Below are 15,280 nucleotides of genomic sequence, written 5' to 3'. Positions count from 1 at the left end.
ATGAAGGACGAAGGTGGAAAGAGGAAGGAGCAGGATGACTCTGATCCAGCTGATGGCAATGAAGATGTTGCTGCAGTGGTAGAAGAGCAGATAATTTTCTGACGTATTCATCGTGTTCGGTGCTGATCTGCAAACAAAGAGGAGAACATGATGGATTTAGGAAAACACAAGAATGTTGCTTATGAAATATACCAGAGCAGTTGTCCACACCTTCACAGTCAATCATGAACCTTTGAATATCTACTGTAGAAAATTCATTTTTGTCAAGAAACAACAAAACAAGCAGTTTGCAAAAACATGATGGATACATTTTCTTCTGCGGGATGTTAATGGTGGAAAACGTAAAAACAAAAGCACATCGTTTCTAATGGAAGGAGAGGAAAACTTTCACATTTGAACAAATACAGAACACAGGTGGTGTTGATTTCATATCTATGTTTAAAGACATTAATTGTTAGGCAAACTTATGAAGAGCCATTTGCAGACTCCAAGCTGGAGTTTTAACATCATTTAGTCAAATCACTGCAAACGTTCAGAAACGTTCAACATTTATGTCAAAATATACAGAAGCTCTGTAATTGTCCTTTAAACTGAAAAAAAAAACAACAACAAACAAACAAACACATCCTGTAAGTTGAAAACATAAAGGCGTCATGTTGGTCAGCAAGCACCTTGACTACAGCTACAGACTTCATTTGGGTTTTAATTCTGCCATTAAATGTTTACACAACCAGACAATCATGAATTTTCAACTCTGCTTTTATTACACAGCAATGTCACATGACATTTTGAAGAAGTTGTTCAATAACTTTTCTTGGCTACTTGCAAAGCAGCAGGAAAGTTAAATGTATTCAAATGATTCACAGTTTTAACTGCCACTATAGAAATTTAAAGAAAAATCAGAAAACACACAAACCTTGGTAGATTATTCTTGTTTCCAGGTGGCAGTGACTGAGCCTCTCTGCTCACTCCCAATTCTGAATTTATGCTTCTTTATGGGAGCAACGTGATGCTTATTGGTCAGTCACAAGGTTATGTAATTTGCATAAGACAAATAAGATTAAATATGATCTTCATATTTGTTTATTTGGGTTGATCTATCAAATATAATACAAACATGTCACTTCATAAAATATGTCTGTCTCAATCATAAAAAAATAAACAAACCAAAGTGTTTTACATTGAATATAATTTCCATAACAGCAACGATTCACTCTAAGTGTCCATTATATGAGACATAATTAAAATAACCTGTAATTGTTTATTCAAATGAAATATGCAAAAAAAGTCATTCTATCATTTATATAGTCAGCTGTCTGTGACTTTATAACAACCATGTTTATTTTTTTGTCATATTATGAGGGAAATGTTGATACATAGCTGAACCTTATATAAGCTACAAACATTTTAGCAGTTGATGTAAATGTTCAAAATGTTCTGAGCTGACATTATCTTAAGAAAGTATAAAATGTAGCTGAAGTAACTGAGAGGTAAATGGTATTTATTTGGAGATTAATCTTAAATGTTACATAAAAACAGACAGGAGTCTAAGACTAAAAGGAAGCCTAAATTGATGATCAAGTATATCACAAAGGTTCTAAGCTTAATTATTTTTTGTACAAAACTCACCATTGATAGCTCTCACACAGGGCCATAAAGAGGTTGTTCACACAATATTACCAGACATATTTAGAAGTCATAACAAAATACAGAACTGCATGAAAACTACAAGTCAAGGTGCCCTGATTTTTTAAACAGATCCCGGACGAGCCCCCACTAACGTCACAACATGAGCTTGTGACACAGGGAGGTAAGATAAGAAACAACTTCATGGTGGCTCTGCAGGGAAGAGGTTTTCTAACAATCTGAAGGTTGTGAGTTTGATTCTAGCTCCTCCATGAGCCTCTGCCCACTAATCTGTGTGGATGTAAGGAGCACAGCTCAGTACCACGTCGTAGAAATGTACGGATGTTTAACGCTGGTTAAATGTTATAGTTTTAAAGATAAACTGAAGGTCGCTTTAAATATAAAAGTGGAACCCTTGCCTCTGAAGATAATATTAATTAAAAGTGGCATAATAAGGGCCAACAGATCCTACACAAAATAGTAAAATGATTAAACAAAAAATCTCCTCTAAACAGAGATCTATAAACTAAAATTTATCTTTTTAACTAAAAATAAATATCCAAAATGCTTATAACTCCAAACTTACTTTACCAACCAAATATAAATGAACAAAATTAAGAAAAAGCACGACAATTTAAGATAAATTGGGAAAATAACTAATGCCTAGGCCCTCTAAATATGAAATCTAAGTACTGTAACTATGTGACATTACTGATACATCTCAAATAAGTAAAATGTCTCAATCACTGCAAAAACACAAACTTACCAAGTATTTTGTCTCGTTTCTAGAGCAAATATAATACCTAAACCAACTTAAAGGGAACTTCTCAGCAAGATATAGCTACTTCTTTTAAATCAACAATTCTTGAATATGGATTAAAAGTATCACATTTTTTTTTTACTTATGGAAAACTATGTCTTGTTTCTATATTTGTTCAACTAAACATTTAGATCTGGATCCTTATTTAAAGACCTGGACAAAAACATGAGCAGAAGAGGAATCTGCCCGGAGAATTTAGCTGATCATTAGACGTAAAGACAGATTGCATAACCAGTCAATTTCACCATTAAAGCTGCAATCTCTTCTTCTGCTAATCATGTTTTTTCGTGTAGATATTCAACTGAATCACCAGTTTACCAATAAAACAAACTTTAGTAAACAATGACATTCATGCACTGGAAAGCTGAGGACCTTGTCAAAAACTTTGAAGGAATATAACTTGATCATGTTTTCATGCGATCATAATCCCACGCAAACCTGCTTGTTGTTTGTCACTTTGCATAGCATCTGCAGGGAAGTTTTCCTGCTCTGTTTAGGTACAGCAGAGGCATCACCAGGCAACTTGGCAGATTAAAAATGATTAGGCTAAATTCTACCACACACGTATCCTCAAGATAATGAAAAAAAATTGGAAGTTTGGAAATAAGTAGCCCTATAAACCATAACCACTGCACGCTTGATATGATGGTAATGGTGCAGAAAGCTCTGTGCTTTGATTGGTCCATCTGCTTCTTTTTTCCACCCGTTTCCCCACGATCTTGATGAGTCAGAACGCAGAGCACAGAGATGGTACAAAAGGACGTCACCATTAGCGAGAAGGCCAAAATGGAGAACAGTGGGACATTAACATATTTGCGTGGGGTACCAAAGTTCAAGCCGACTGCTAACAAACACGTTAGCCAAACACACCCGATGCTGACATTTCTGATTCTCACTCCTCGGGTGGTTTTCATCTTCAGGTAGGTGACGGGATGCAGAACGGCGACATAACGCTCCACACAGGTGAGGATGTGAAACAGGATCTCTCCATAGAAAGCAAGAAAAATGACCCCCGATGTTACCAACGTCGTCACTAAGTGCTTACGATATGTAGCAGCAACATGACAGGGGAACGCAACGGCCCAAAAGAACTCCATGACGGCCAGGTGGAAGGTGAAGACGTCAAAGTGGCTCGCTGTTTGGACGGAGCGATGCTTGCAGTTCTGCAGCCCGAGGAAGAGGATGAAGGTGGAGACAGGGAGGAGGAGAACAGCCCTGACTGAAAACACTGAAACATAGATGATGGTGCATTCGCCCAGCTGGGCATGGATGGTCGTATGTGAGGAGTTGTTCGACATTTTCCCTTTATAAGAAAATTAAAAGAGACACATGTAGAGCAAAAATGTACAAAAACAAAACTAACTTAAAAGAAACTTTTCAACAAGAAATAGAAGTTTGTTTTAAATTAATAATTCTTAAATGTTAATGAACGTTTTAGTTCCACTGGCAGATTATTTCACTTATAACATTGGAAAATGTCTCCTTAAAAATCCCTCCTCTTCATTGACATTAAAGACGGGTCATGGCTGCATCTTACAGGGGGACAATGACCTCAAAAGAAGCATTTCCTCTAGTGGCCTAACCAGCCTCCAGACCCGAACCCAATGGAAAACATTTTAAGGGAGTTTAAGCTCCATGTTAGTCAATGACAGCCCTGAAACATCAGAGGAACATCTGAACCTGGTCCAGAACTTCAGGAAACATCTGGACTCTGCACCTGGAAACAAAGGTTTCCACGCGGAGTTCTATTTCCTCCTGATAACTAATAAAATTAAGGATCTGTACCAATGTTTTAAAATGTTTCACTCTCAGTCCAGTCAGATTGAGCTGAGACATGCAGGTCTAATCTGGGGGCTGAATACAGAGGTGCAATTCTTTAAATAGGCTACATCTGTGATGTAATTTTTCTTTTACATCACAAGTGAGAATACATTTGCAAGGTACATTAAACTGTCTAAACTGTGATTTGCTACAATCACAAAAATGCTGCTTTAATTAGTTATTTAATTAATTGCAGAAACATCTCCTACCGTATTCAGATGCTTTTCTTATTCTCTTTGTTTTTCGGGTCTCTGAACTCAGTGACCGTCTGCGTCTCAGCCCCATGTGAAGTCACCGTTCAGTCAGGATCACACCTGGTTCATGTCAGCGTCTCTGAGGATGCAAATCAACTTCTGTTCATGTAAACTGCATACATACATGTTCTATGAGGGTTACTTATTAATAAAGACACATGTTTTTGCATCTTAGCAATGCATGACACATCCAGCAGTTCATGAAACCACAATTACTGATGTCTGCTGACCAGAGCTTTGGTTAGGCCAGTAAAAAAGATGCATCACGCAGCAGTGTTGACATGTTTACATAAACCAGGTTATGCTTTATTTTCAGAGTCCATTACATCTGACAGCATTTAAATAATCTTTAGGAAAAGACTGATGTGGATTCAAATTCAGCAAAACAAGACTGTATGTGGAAAAAATAGGGTTTTTTTATGCTTATAATAATAAAGTAATAATAGTAACAACTTGTTATAGCAAATAAAACCCAAAAAAGAAGAAAAACGGTACCATTTATAGCAGAGCTATATACAAATATATCACTTATAGCTATAGTTTAATACATTTGCATTGTAACTACATTTGCAAAGACTGATTACTGAGCAGCACCAGCAGAACCAACAGAACCAGATGGACCTTTGTGCTTTTTATGATTAAACCAGACATCGTCTGCAGCCTCAGTTGGGTTTGTAACAGTTACAGGAAGGTTTTTTTGTCCCGTGTAGAAACAGCAGAGGTGAAACTAAATAGGTTGGCAGGTCCAACCAGCCAATGGCTGCGATCAGTACACAGCCATAACCTTCCACAGACAGAGAGGACACAACTAGAGAGTAGGAAACACAAAGCCCCCCAAACCACAGCCACAGCACACACGATATGGCTGTGACGGTGTGGAACGCTCTGAGCTTCGATTGGCTGATCCGTCTTCTGCTGCCGCCATTGTTCCCAGTCTGTGGACGAATCAGGACGCAGAGAACGGAGATGCTGCAAAAGGTTATGAATCCAATAGAGACGACGGAAACACTAAGAACTGCAATCAGGACAGTTTTACCTCGATTGTCTACATGTAAGCTAATCAGTGCTAAGCTGATCAGCCAAACAGAACCGATGCTGATGTTCCTGATCCGGACGCCACGGGCGTTTCTTAAACTCAGATAGGTGATGGGATGGACGACGGCCAGATACCGTTCTGCACAGGTCAGGAAGTGGAACAGCACCTCACCGAAGAAGGTGGTGGAGAAACAACAGTGAGCTCCAACTATTATCACCATGTTATTACTGTAATGTCCAAAAACATACAAGATAAAACCAGGGCACCAGAAAAGCTCCAGCGCTGCCAGGTGGTAAGCGAAGAGGTCAGAGTGCGTTGCTGCTTTGCTGGAGTGGCTGTGCTGCCGCTGCTGATAGCCCAGGTAGAGGACGAAGGTGGACAGGAGGAGGACGAGGAGCGCTTTCACTGCGATCATACCGCCTGAGATGAACCGAGCTTCCTGTGACTGGGAGCAGTAATAGTAGACCTCCTGAGAGACGGATGAGGAGTTCACCAACATGTCGGACAAACTGTGGAGCCGAGGAGAAAATATAGGAGATGAAGGAACAGGAAGCTTTATAAATCCAGGGTGAATTATGAAAAAACTAGCAGTGAATAAAAAGTACATTCATTTTCTGAACGTCGTTCTCTTCAACTGATTTGTTGTCAAATTTCAGATCAGGTTTATTTATTCACTGCGTTTAGAGCAACCTTAAAAGATCTCAACAGATCATATTTTCAAACTTACTTGACTGATTTTCCACAAATGAAGATTATAAACATTTTCCAATCAGTTTCAGGTACTTTGACTAGGCCTCTAAGTTAATCATTTGGCTTGTCTGATCCAAACCTTCCCTTATAATCACCGTCCATCAGAACTTCACTGAAGTTTTACATCAGTTTCTCATGATTCTCCTCTGATTTTAATGTTCTTGTTGATAATGAGAGTAATTATTAAAATGTAAACATTTATTTCAGACTCCACTGATCTCACTTCATGTTAATATAAACCTATTCACTCTTATACTCAGGATCTTCTGCACTTTAACTTAATGCAAATAGATTTTATGACCTTTTAAAAATGAATGTCTCTTTTTAACATCCCATTTATATTATATATAAATATATTTCCACTTATATATTATCTCTTTCCACAAATCTTTTCTGCTTCTAAAACCATTTGAGAACTTTTCAGTCCTTTGACTCGTTATCTGGATACTTATTTTAAATAATAAATATCCATCTGGGCTTTCTTTGCTCACCTCCAAGCTATTTGTACACAACCTTATGATACTGATAGTTTACATTAACTTTATGAGGCAAAAGGGATTTAAAAAAAAGATTTCCTGAAATGTTCTTAGTGAATAGAGAAATAACTACTTTGATAAATGTAGCATGCAGGAAATCACTCACCTTTCCAGTGATCTTCTTTAATCTGTAGTCTGTAAACTGTCCAATCGCAGCTCAGTGCTTTTGTTCTGCTCAGGTTCATGTGATCATGTTCATGTGATCATGTTCATATTTGTAAGAGAGCTTGGTGTGCTGTGATGAATGACGTTCGCTTTAAATCATTTATTTTATGGTGGCTGAGCCTTCAAAACCCTGAGGAATAGCTTTGCTACGCAACGCAATAAAACATCAAACACGTTTAATGCTCATCGCATTTTAACACTAATTAACAGCAGATTAATTATATTATGTTATTCTGTTGCAGGACTGCAACAAAGATTCAAGTTTCAATTTTTTTTCATTCTTAGAGCCACAATATGATAATTATTTACCTATTAATATTAATTTAGATCAGATCTAAAGATCCAATCAGATCTGATCCCACCCGACTAATTAACTCTATTTATAACAACATTTTATCGTTTATTGTCATTTTCTCTGAGCTGTAATTATTATTGATTTATGAAAAATGTGCTGGAGGAGCCTGACCTGGACCGTCCAGCAGGCAAATCATTCTGGTTTGACCTGGATCAAATTTCAGGTCAGGTTCGGCTCCTGATGTAGATCTAAACTCTAATTTACATTAAATAACTTATCCTTCAATTTAGCATTGAAATTGGACATGAACTAATGACTAACAAGAAGACTGACTGCTTTTGTTTCTTTCTCAATTTGTCTCAGATTCACCTTATAAAAAACACATTTGTAATCTGAAACATCCCATAAATTACCAAACCTTTCTAGATGAAAAGCTGATGCATATTTTTCTTTTTAAAGAAGATACTTTTTAATATATACGTTTTGTATATTTCAAAGGTCTCTTTTACAAAAAATTCTAACACTGCATTGCTTTTTGAAGCAGAAAAAAACATTTTTAATAATTCAGACATTTACACATCAGTTTTGTCAGGAGGGAAGTTTTAAAAAGGTGCAGCCACAGGATACGACTAACACAGAACCACTTTAAGTGTTTTTACTGCCAAATGCAGCTCAACTAGTTAGCATTAACTAAATACTTGTCACTCAAAATTACATTCAGTTAAAACAAAAACAAGAGAGAAAGAGAAAAAGTGCAAGAAGGGCATATAATAGTCAGTTTGTCAGAAAGGATCAGCGGGTTATGATTGGCACAGAATCGGCATTATTATACAGTAACACAGAGATAAAACACCCAGTGATTTTATCTGCAACATTCATGAAATAAATAAATCTGTAAAAAAACAAGACTTTGTCCTGGAATCAATGGGGATTAAAATGAGTTGTAAAGAAAAGATGATGTTTATTTAGTTTGATTGTACATAATGTAAGTGCTGTGTAAACTTCCCACTATAGGCTAAAAAAATATAACAATATAAAAGAAAACCTGCAGCAAAACCAGGTATAATATAACATGTAAATTCTATTGATTTATCTGTATAAATCATAATAATATCCAGAATCAGATATTTGATTGAGTCATTGTTTTCCACCAGCAGAGGCCTGAAGGAAAAACAATAAGCATGAATTCTTGAATATAGTTAACATGTTTATTGATGTTAATTCTAAACAAACATTGATTCAGAATGGAAAATCTTGAATATGAAAAGCTGAACATGTTAGGTTGGGGTTGTTTTCTGCTTTTTTTCTTTTTTTTTTGTTCCGTTTCTGTCCTGGGTTTCTGGGAAGCTGCTACTTCCCCTCACAGCCACCAGATGCCGCCACTGAGTGGAGCCCCTGGAGAAGTGCGGTGGCCAACCTGTAGACACACCTGTGTCTAATTTGCGAGAGCTGCTGAGGGGCTTCATAGGGAGCCTAGCTGACACTCCAGTACCTGACTGTCTGCCTCTACTGGTAAACGTTTCTGTTGTGAAAGCCTTCTACGTTTGAACCCACTTTGATTGCTCCTTGTGTTTTCTCTGTCAGGTTTCCTCGTTGTCATCCTGAGACTCTTTGTGGTGGACGTTTGTTCCCGTCTGTGTTTCCTCACGACGCTACCAATCGGTTGCCATTAGTGATGGCAAATGAAGCCTCATGAAGCAATGAAGCTTCCCAACCCTTTGCTTTGCAAAAAGGTTCGTTCCTGACGTTTCATTCATTGCTCATTAGCGACATCTGCTGGTGAAACTGTAACAGCCTTGTCACTCAGTTGGATCATACTTCCAGAAACTACTAAATGCAATATTGTCACAAAGTTTTCATCAAACTCGTTTAGTAACAGGAGAATCAATGGAACCATATTTAATTGTCGTATGTTTTAATTATTAAAATGATTTGTAGCCAATCTAATCCTGGTTTATGCCGGTTCCTCCTTCCCAGATTCCAGGACTGTTCTCCCTGATCTCCGCCTCCCCTTTCCCTTAAATAAATGTTTTTTTCATATTTCCTCTCTTAGTGTGTTCTTGCCTGTGGGTAAACAGACTAGAACCCATCATGACAGAACAGAGAAATGCAGCCACTGACATTAAACACATCCAATGTGGTTTTATTGACTTAAAACCAACTTTTTATTGCTGAAAGTTTACTTGTAAGTTAGTTTTGTCTTATTTCACATATATTAATATATCAGCACTCGAAACAGACCAAAGATACTTGGTAAAATTTGGTGTTTTTTCCATTTAAATTCATCTTCAGAAACATGACAGTTTTCCAGCCCTGAGGAGAAACAGCAGAGGCATCACCAAGTTACTGGGCAAGTTGCAAAACCCGAAACTTGTTTCGATAAAACATGCATCACTCGAACTCAGCACAGACGTTTTGGTCAAAGCAGTGGAAGTAAGGAGACCAACAAACCAAAACCACTGCATGCCTGAAATGGCTGCTATGGTGTGGAAAGCCCTTCGCTTTGATTGGTCCAGCCGTTCCCTCAGGGCGCCGCCGTCCCCAGGACCCGGATGAGCCAGAGCGCAGAGAACAGAGGCGCTGCAGGAAGACGTCACTGTCAGGGTGACAACCAGCAGGCAGTACAGCGGGACGGTTCTGGTTCTGGTGGTTAACGCTTCGCTCAGACCGATCAGAATCAGACACAGCAGCCAGACAGAGGCGATGCTGATGTTTCTGATCCGAACCCCGCAGCTGCCCTTCGCCCTCAGGTAAACCACCGGGTGGACAGCGGCGACGTAGCGCTCTGCACAGGTCAGCATGTGGATCAGCATCTCTCCGTAAAACGTAAAAGAAGCCGCCCAGAACCCTACGGTTTTCATTTCCGAGACGCTCAAGTGTTCGGAACAAATACGACAGAAGAACCCAAACACCCAGAGCAGCTCCATGACAGCCAGGTGGAAGGTGAGGACGTCGGCGTGGGCCGCGGTTCGAGAGGCGCGCCGCTGGCGCCGCTTCTGCAGGCCCAGGACCAGGATGGAGGAGGAGAGAGGCAGGAGGAGGACGGCCCTGATGGACCTCACCGCGATGCTGAGGCTGAAACAGCGGCGCAGCAGCTGATCACCGGAGGTGGCGTTCACCGACATGTTGAAGAGCCAACCTGAACACAAAGACCGGAAAGAGCAGCGAGCTGCCAACTCACTTCATTCACCGAGTCCTTATAAAACCTCATCAGCTTTAAATACATTATAATATTAGTAAATAATAACCATAACTGAGACATGCAGATATTATGCACTGTGTCCATATAATGTTTGTCTATTCTGAACCCCTTAAGTTTGCTAACCATGTCGCTGGTTCCTACTTATTCTAGTATCACTGATGTAAAATGTCAAATCTGCTGTGTAAAATGAAATTAGAAGAAAATAAAATAAGACTCACCAGTTTCTTTGTTTCAGAATCAACTCAGCTACAGGTGAACAAACTATTCTGTAACTTTGACAGGATTTAAATCACCTGTAATGATTCAGAGGGAGGCTGGAAACTGGAATGCAAACTACATGCAAAATTTAACTGATGTGTTTTATAATTTCTGTGCTTATGACAACAGAGGCCAGAAAATGTCATGGATAATTTTAAAAATTCATGTCTCTGGATTAATTTCTTTATTATACAACATTCAACAAATCATCTGAGAAACTTACATTAAGACTGAAAGAACCTCTACTTAAGAATATGTTTTATAAAAGCATTAAAATGGGATTGGAAACAATGTCATAATCAAAATAATTTTTTTGGAATGGTTATTAATTTTTGTTAATTTACTTTGTTCTTTTGGTTTTTTGTTTCATCCCAATTTTGAAGCACATATGCGAATTTAAACCAGTTTATTTTTTTAGGATTATTTTTATTTTAATAGGGTTTAATTGAGCTCTTTTGCCTTTACACGTTCAGAGAAACATTACGTTTCACCCTTTTGTTGCAATATTACAAAAACATGCTGTAAAAATCTTAAACAAAAACCTGCTATCATTTTTATTAATCCAGCATTGACGTAGTTTCTGTGCTAAAAGCCTGTGTTGAGAACTGATTGTTCCCTCCACTGTTGGGAGAAAGAACAGGATGACCTGTGTGTAGATAGAGCTGCCATCTGTCTGCTGTTTGTCTTTCCTGACTCTTGTTTTCCTAAATAAACGGCTCTAGCAGAGAGAGGGCAGAACGCTGTGAACGGCTCGGAGGAGCAGTCTGCTGAAACTTTTGCAAAAGTTCGGCCATAAAATTCATACACGTTGTCTGTGGTTCTTTGATGTAGGCCTGGAAATTACCTATCACTTACTTTTCTCTGCTTTTAGTTTCAGGATGAATCCTGAGGACTCCTGTCATCCAGCTGACGCCCAGCAGGATGTGGAGCATAAGAGGAGGATGTTCCCCCTCATGCCCAGACATGGCCACGTTCAGCATGAGTGCTGCTTGGTTGGCCTGCAGTGCTCATGACTCTAACTTCACTAAGTAATGTCTCTTCTCTGAGATGGGAGACTTTTAATTCAAGTTGTTTGTGGATTCAGAAACTGATTGGTCTCCTGCTTGCACTGTGGTGTGGCTGTAACTTCGCCTCCCCTGTTGCTCATAGCAACATAAAACGGGTGTTTATTGCATCCATATAGCAGCTGATGCTCCTCCTGCTGCTGTTGGGCCAGAAGGATCTCTGGTTGGGATGGAGTCGTCCAGCTCTGGTCGGTGAAAATGGTTTCTCCCTCTACTTGCTGCCTTTGGCCTAAACCAACTATTAAACTGTCGTTTTCAGACAGAAAGCTGCTGCAGCTTGGTGGAGGCCCTGCTGCTTTGTTTCCCCAGTTTTGTGCTTTTATTTTTCTTTTTTGCCACGTTTGTTTGCTTTGGGTTATTTTCAGTTTGGCCTGTGTGACCTCTGACCTTGCTTTGCTTTTCAGATCATTAACTAAAGTTTTGGTTTTTAACGGAGGTGCATGTCTGAGGTTGGGATGACCTCATTTTAGTCCTTGTCCATGTCTAAATTGTTGCAGTTCTCTTTCTGTAGTTACTTTGTATGACCCCACTGTTTTTTCTTGTGTCCAGGCTGAGAGCTGAAGGTGGTGGAGGGCCTCCAGGGGGCGCTGGTGTTCATCTCTAATTGTGTAAATTTCTATGTGCTTAGAGTGCAGCTATGCATGAAGACCTGCAGGAATTAAACAGTATTAAAAACTATTTTCATGCCATTTGGACTGAGACACACAAGCACTTCTAAAAAAAAATCAATAAATTCAAAACAATGACAGATTTTGTCAAACATTTATGCTTGCCATTAAAATATTTATTTGGCAACTACACTAAGTTTACCAATTAATTATTTAGCTCAAAGCAAAAACATTTAGCTTCCTCTGATTTCAGAAAAGGTTTGAATGTCCATTTAATATTTCTAAGGTTTAAATTATTAGAAAATGTGTTCAAAACTGAATTTACCAGAATACATCCAACATATCCATGTTTTCTACATGACCTGTTCGATGAGGGTTTCGGTTTCTTTAATAAGTTTAACAGCTTTTAAAACTAAACATGTTTTAGTGAAAATGCATTTTTTCTTCAGTAACCAGAAAAACATGAGCATCAATCTGATCAGACATTTATTTTCTAGTTGTGACAGTGGATACTGATAACATGTGTTTTATTAATTCAGAAACAAAATATGCTGCATAATAACTTTAATCCCCTAATAATCCACTGCTGCATGGAAAATGCTTCATCTTCATACAAGATTATTATTTTAATCTTACAATTATACATTTTAAACTTTCAGCTAAGAATAAAATGACAAAATCACCACTCTAGAAACATTTATCATTTAATAACAGCATAATGAAATATTCTCGGTTGGATAGAAATGAGTTCAAATTGTTAATACTATTTGAACAGTGAATATTGAATTCATGATGATCTAAACCTCCTTGGTTTAATTTGATTCAACATTTCAGTGAAAAACATGACGGTGGATTTAATGACATATTTTAGCAGCACTAACATCTTTTTACTTTTTTCCAGATGTTATTACAACATTTATGTAGCACAAATTTAAACGTTTGAAAACCAAATTGTAATTTCTGAGAAGTTTTGCATAGAATATCATTTAGATTTTAATTTCAACAGTGAAAGGAAATCTTTTTATTTTTGTTAATGTTTTTAAGATCATTATTTTGTATAGCTTTATGTAAGCCTATAAAAGGTGTTTAAACTAATATGTAAAATTAACAGTGACACTTTTTAACTGCAATAGAGGAACCATTTGTGGCAACCAGAAGTTTTACCTGTTTTTTAAATATTTTCTTTAAAATTCTCACATTCCAGATTTTGACTGCTTTTAATTATTGAACTTTTTATTTCCTTTGTATCTTTATTAAAAGTGTGATTATTTTTTAAGTTATTATGATATTATGTCATTATTTTTGTGTAGCTCTTTGGACTATAAAATCATATCTGACAGGAAATTTAATGAGAATTTCAGTTTGTTTTATTCAATCCCAGTTGTTTCTTTGATCCAGGCCTTGTATTCACACACATCCATGATTTTAGCAGGCATCTGACATGGATAGTTTTCTGCACATTCAACAATCACACCATAAATCCTGCCGTCAAACACGACTGCTGAGCCAGAGTCGCCCTGTAGAAAAACAATATATCAACATTTTAATTGATCTTGTAAAACGAAAAGTCTAATAATCACTGAGAGTTATTGAATAAACAAACTTACATGACATACATCCTTGTCCTTTGCTTCAGTGAGGAATATGTGCCCACATTTCTGGTCGAACTGAGAAACATCAGCAACTTTCATGTTGACACACTGAAGTTGTGTTGCAATATCAGCACTGGTTACTGTGGAGAAACATGAGAATCATAAACATGTTCTTCACTCCACCTTCTCTGTAGAGACAGAAACACAGAGTTTACTCTTCAATATGTCTCTCACATCGCTTATTACAGGGGCCGGTTGCCGTTGCTCCCTCTCCTATCAGCTGAACTGTCTGGCCTCTAAAACACAAGAAGAAAATGTAAAACACAAGATAACAAAGTAAAACAGATGGAGAACAATGAAAGAACAGAAAGTAAATCCATGAAGGAGTTCATCCTCTGACACAGGAGTGTCTCTGGTCCAACACTCCTGAGCTGAACAGGTTCTGGTTCTGCTGGTGGCCTGATCACCTGACCCAGGTGTGCTGAAGCAGAGGCAGCAGGCCTGGAGACAGAAACCCTGAATTCATGTCAGACTTACATCTGAAGGCGATCCTCGCAACTTGGTAGCAGAGCAGGTGGGACGTCTGTTACTGGCCTCCGAAGCTTCAGCAACATGATGTCGTGCTGTCGGCCTTCTTCAGTATAAATCACAGGATCGTCTCGGATTAACCGATTCTCCTGTATAGCCCCCCGTGGATGAACTTTAAATATTGCTACGTTAGACCTGCAGAAAAGGTGAGACTGTAATGAACTCAATACACAGAAAACCTGATAATTTGCAGATAAAAATGTCTCAATATTTATTTTCTACCACAAATTCTCCGACGCCCAGCAGTGAGCTGCAGTCAGGACCCACTCAGGGTGGATCAGAGTTCCTCCACACAGAGTCAATGTGGGTCCCTTTCTGCTCAACAGCCGAACATAATAAAGATGCTCGTTCACAAGACAGTCATTACCTCCAATGATTCTCTTATGCAGAGAAACATCTGAGTTCACTGAAACGCCTGAAGGAGAAAAAGGAGGACTTTACTCTGAAATCAAGAGCAAACATGGCTGCTGGAACAAGAAGGATAAAAAGCATCACAGTTTATATGCAAAGAAGTTTCAGTCTGGAACAGAATCAGAGAGAAGTTTAAGAGTCACAGAGAGCAGCAGCCTCTCTGGAACCAGTGGAAGTGTCTCCAGTGTGTCCAGTGTCTCCAGTGTCTCCAGTGTCTCCAGTGTGTCCAACTCACCCAGCCCCAGCAGCAGCAG

At 38.5% G+C, this 15,280-nt stretch overlaps 1 protein-coding gene across 1 annotated transcript; it reads right to left on the bottom strand.

Annotated features, from left to right (window-relative positions):
- Positions 1 to 12,911: 12,911 nt before the first annotated feature.
- Positions 12,912 to 15,280, bottom strand: LOC103149098 (venom plasminogen activator-like; the record flags this gene model as incomplete). Its single annotated transcript, XM_007568115.1, has 6 exons — positions 12,912 to 13,952; positions 14,043 to 14,167; positions 14,262 to 14,323; positions 14,565 to 14,750; positions 14,838 to 15,030; positions 15,262 to 15,280. Coding segments are annotated over 6 exons (735 nt in total), but the record flags the coding sequence as incomplete, so codon positions are not given.

The sequence above is a fragment of the Poecilia formosa genome, unplaced genomic scaffold, assembly GCF_000485575.1.
Source record: "Poecilia formosa unplaced genomic scaffold, Poecilia_formosa-5.1.2 Scaffold217, whole genome shotgun sequence".
In the NCBI taxonomy this organism is placed as follows: Eukaryota; Metazoa; Chordata; class Actinopteri; order Cyprinodontiformes; family Poeciliidae; genus Poecilia; species Poecilia formosa.
The sequence above is the reverse complement of the archived record's forward strand: the minus strand, read 5'-3'. Positions and strand labels throughout refer to the sequence as shown.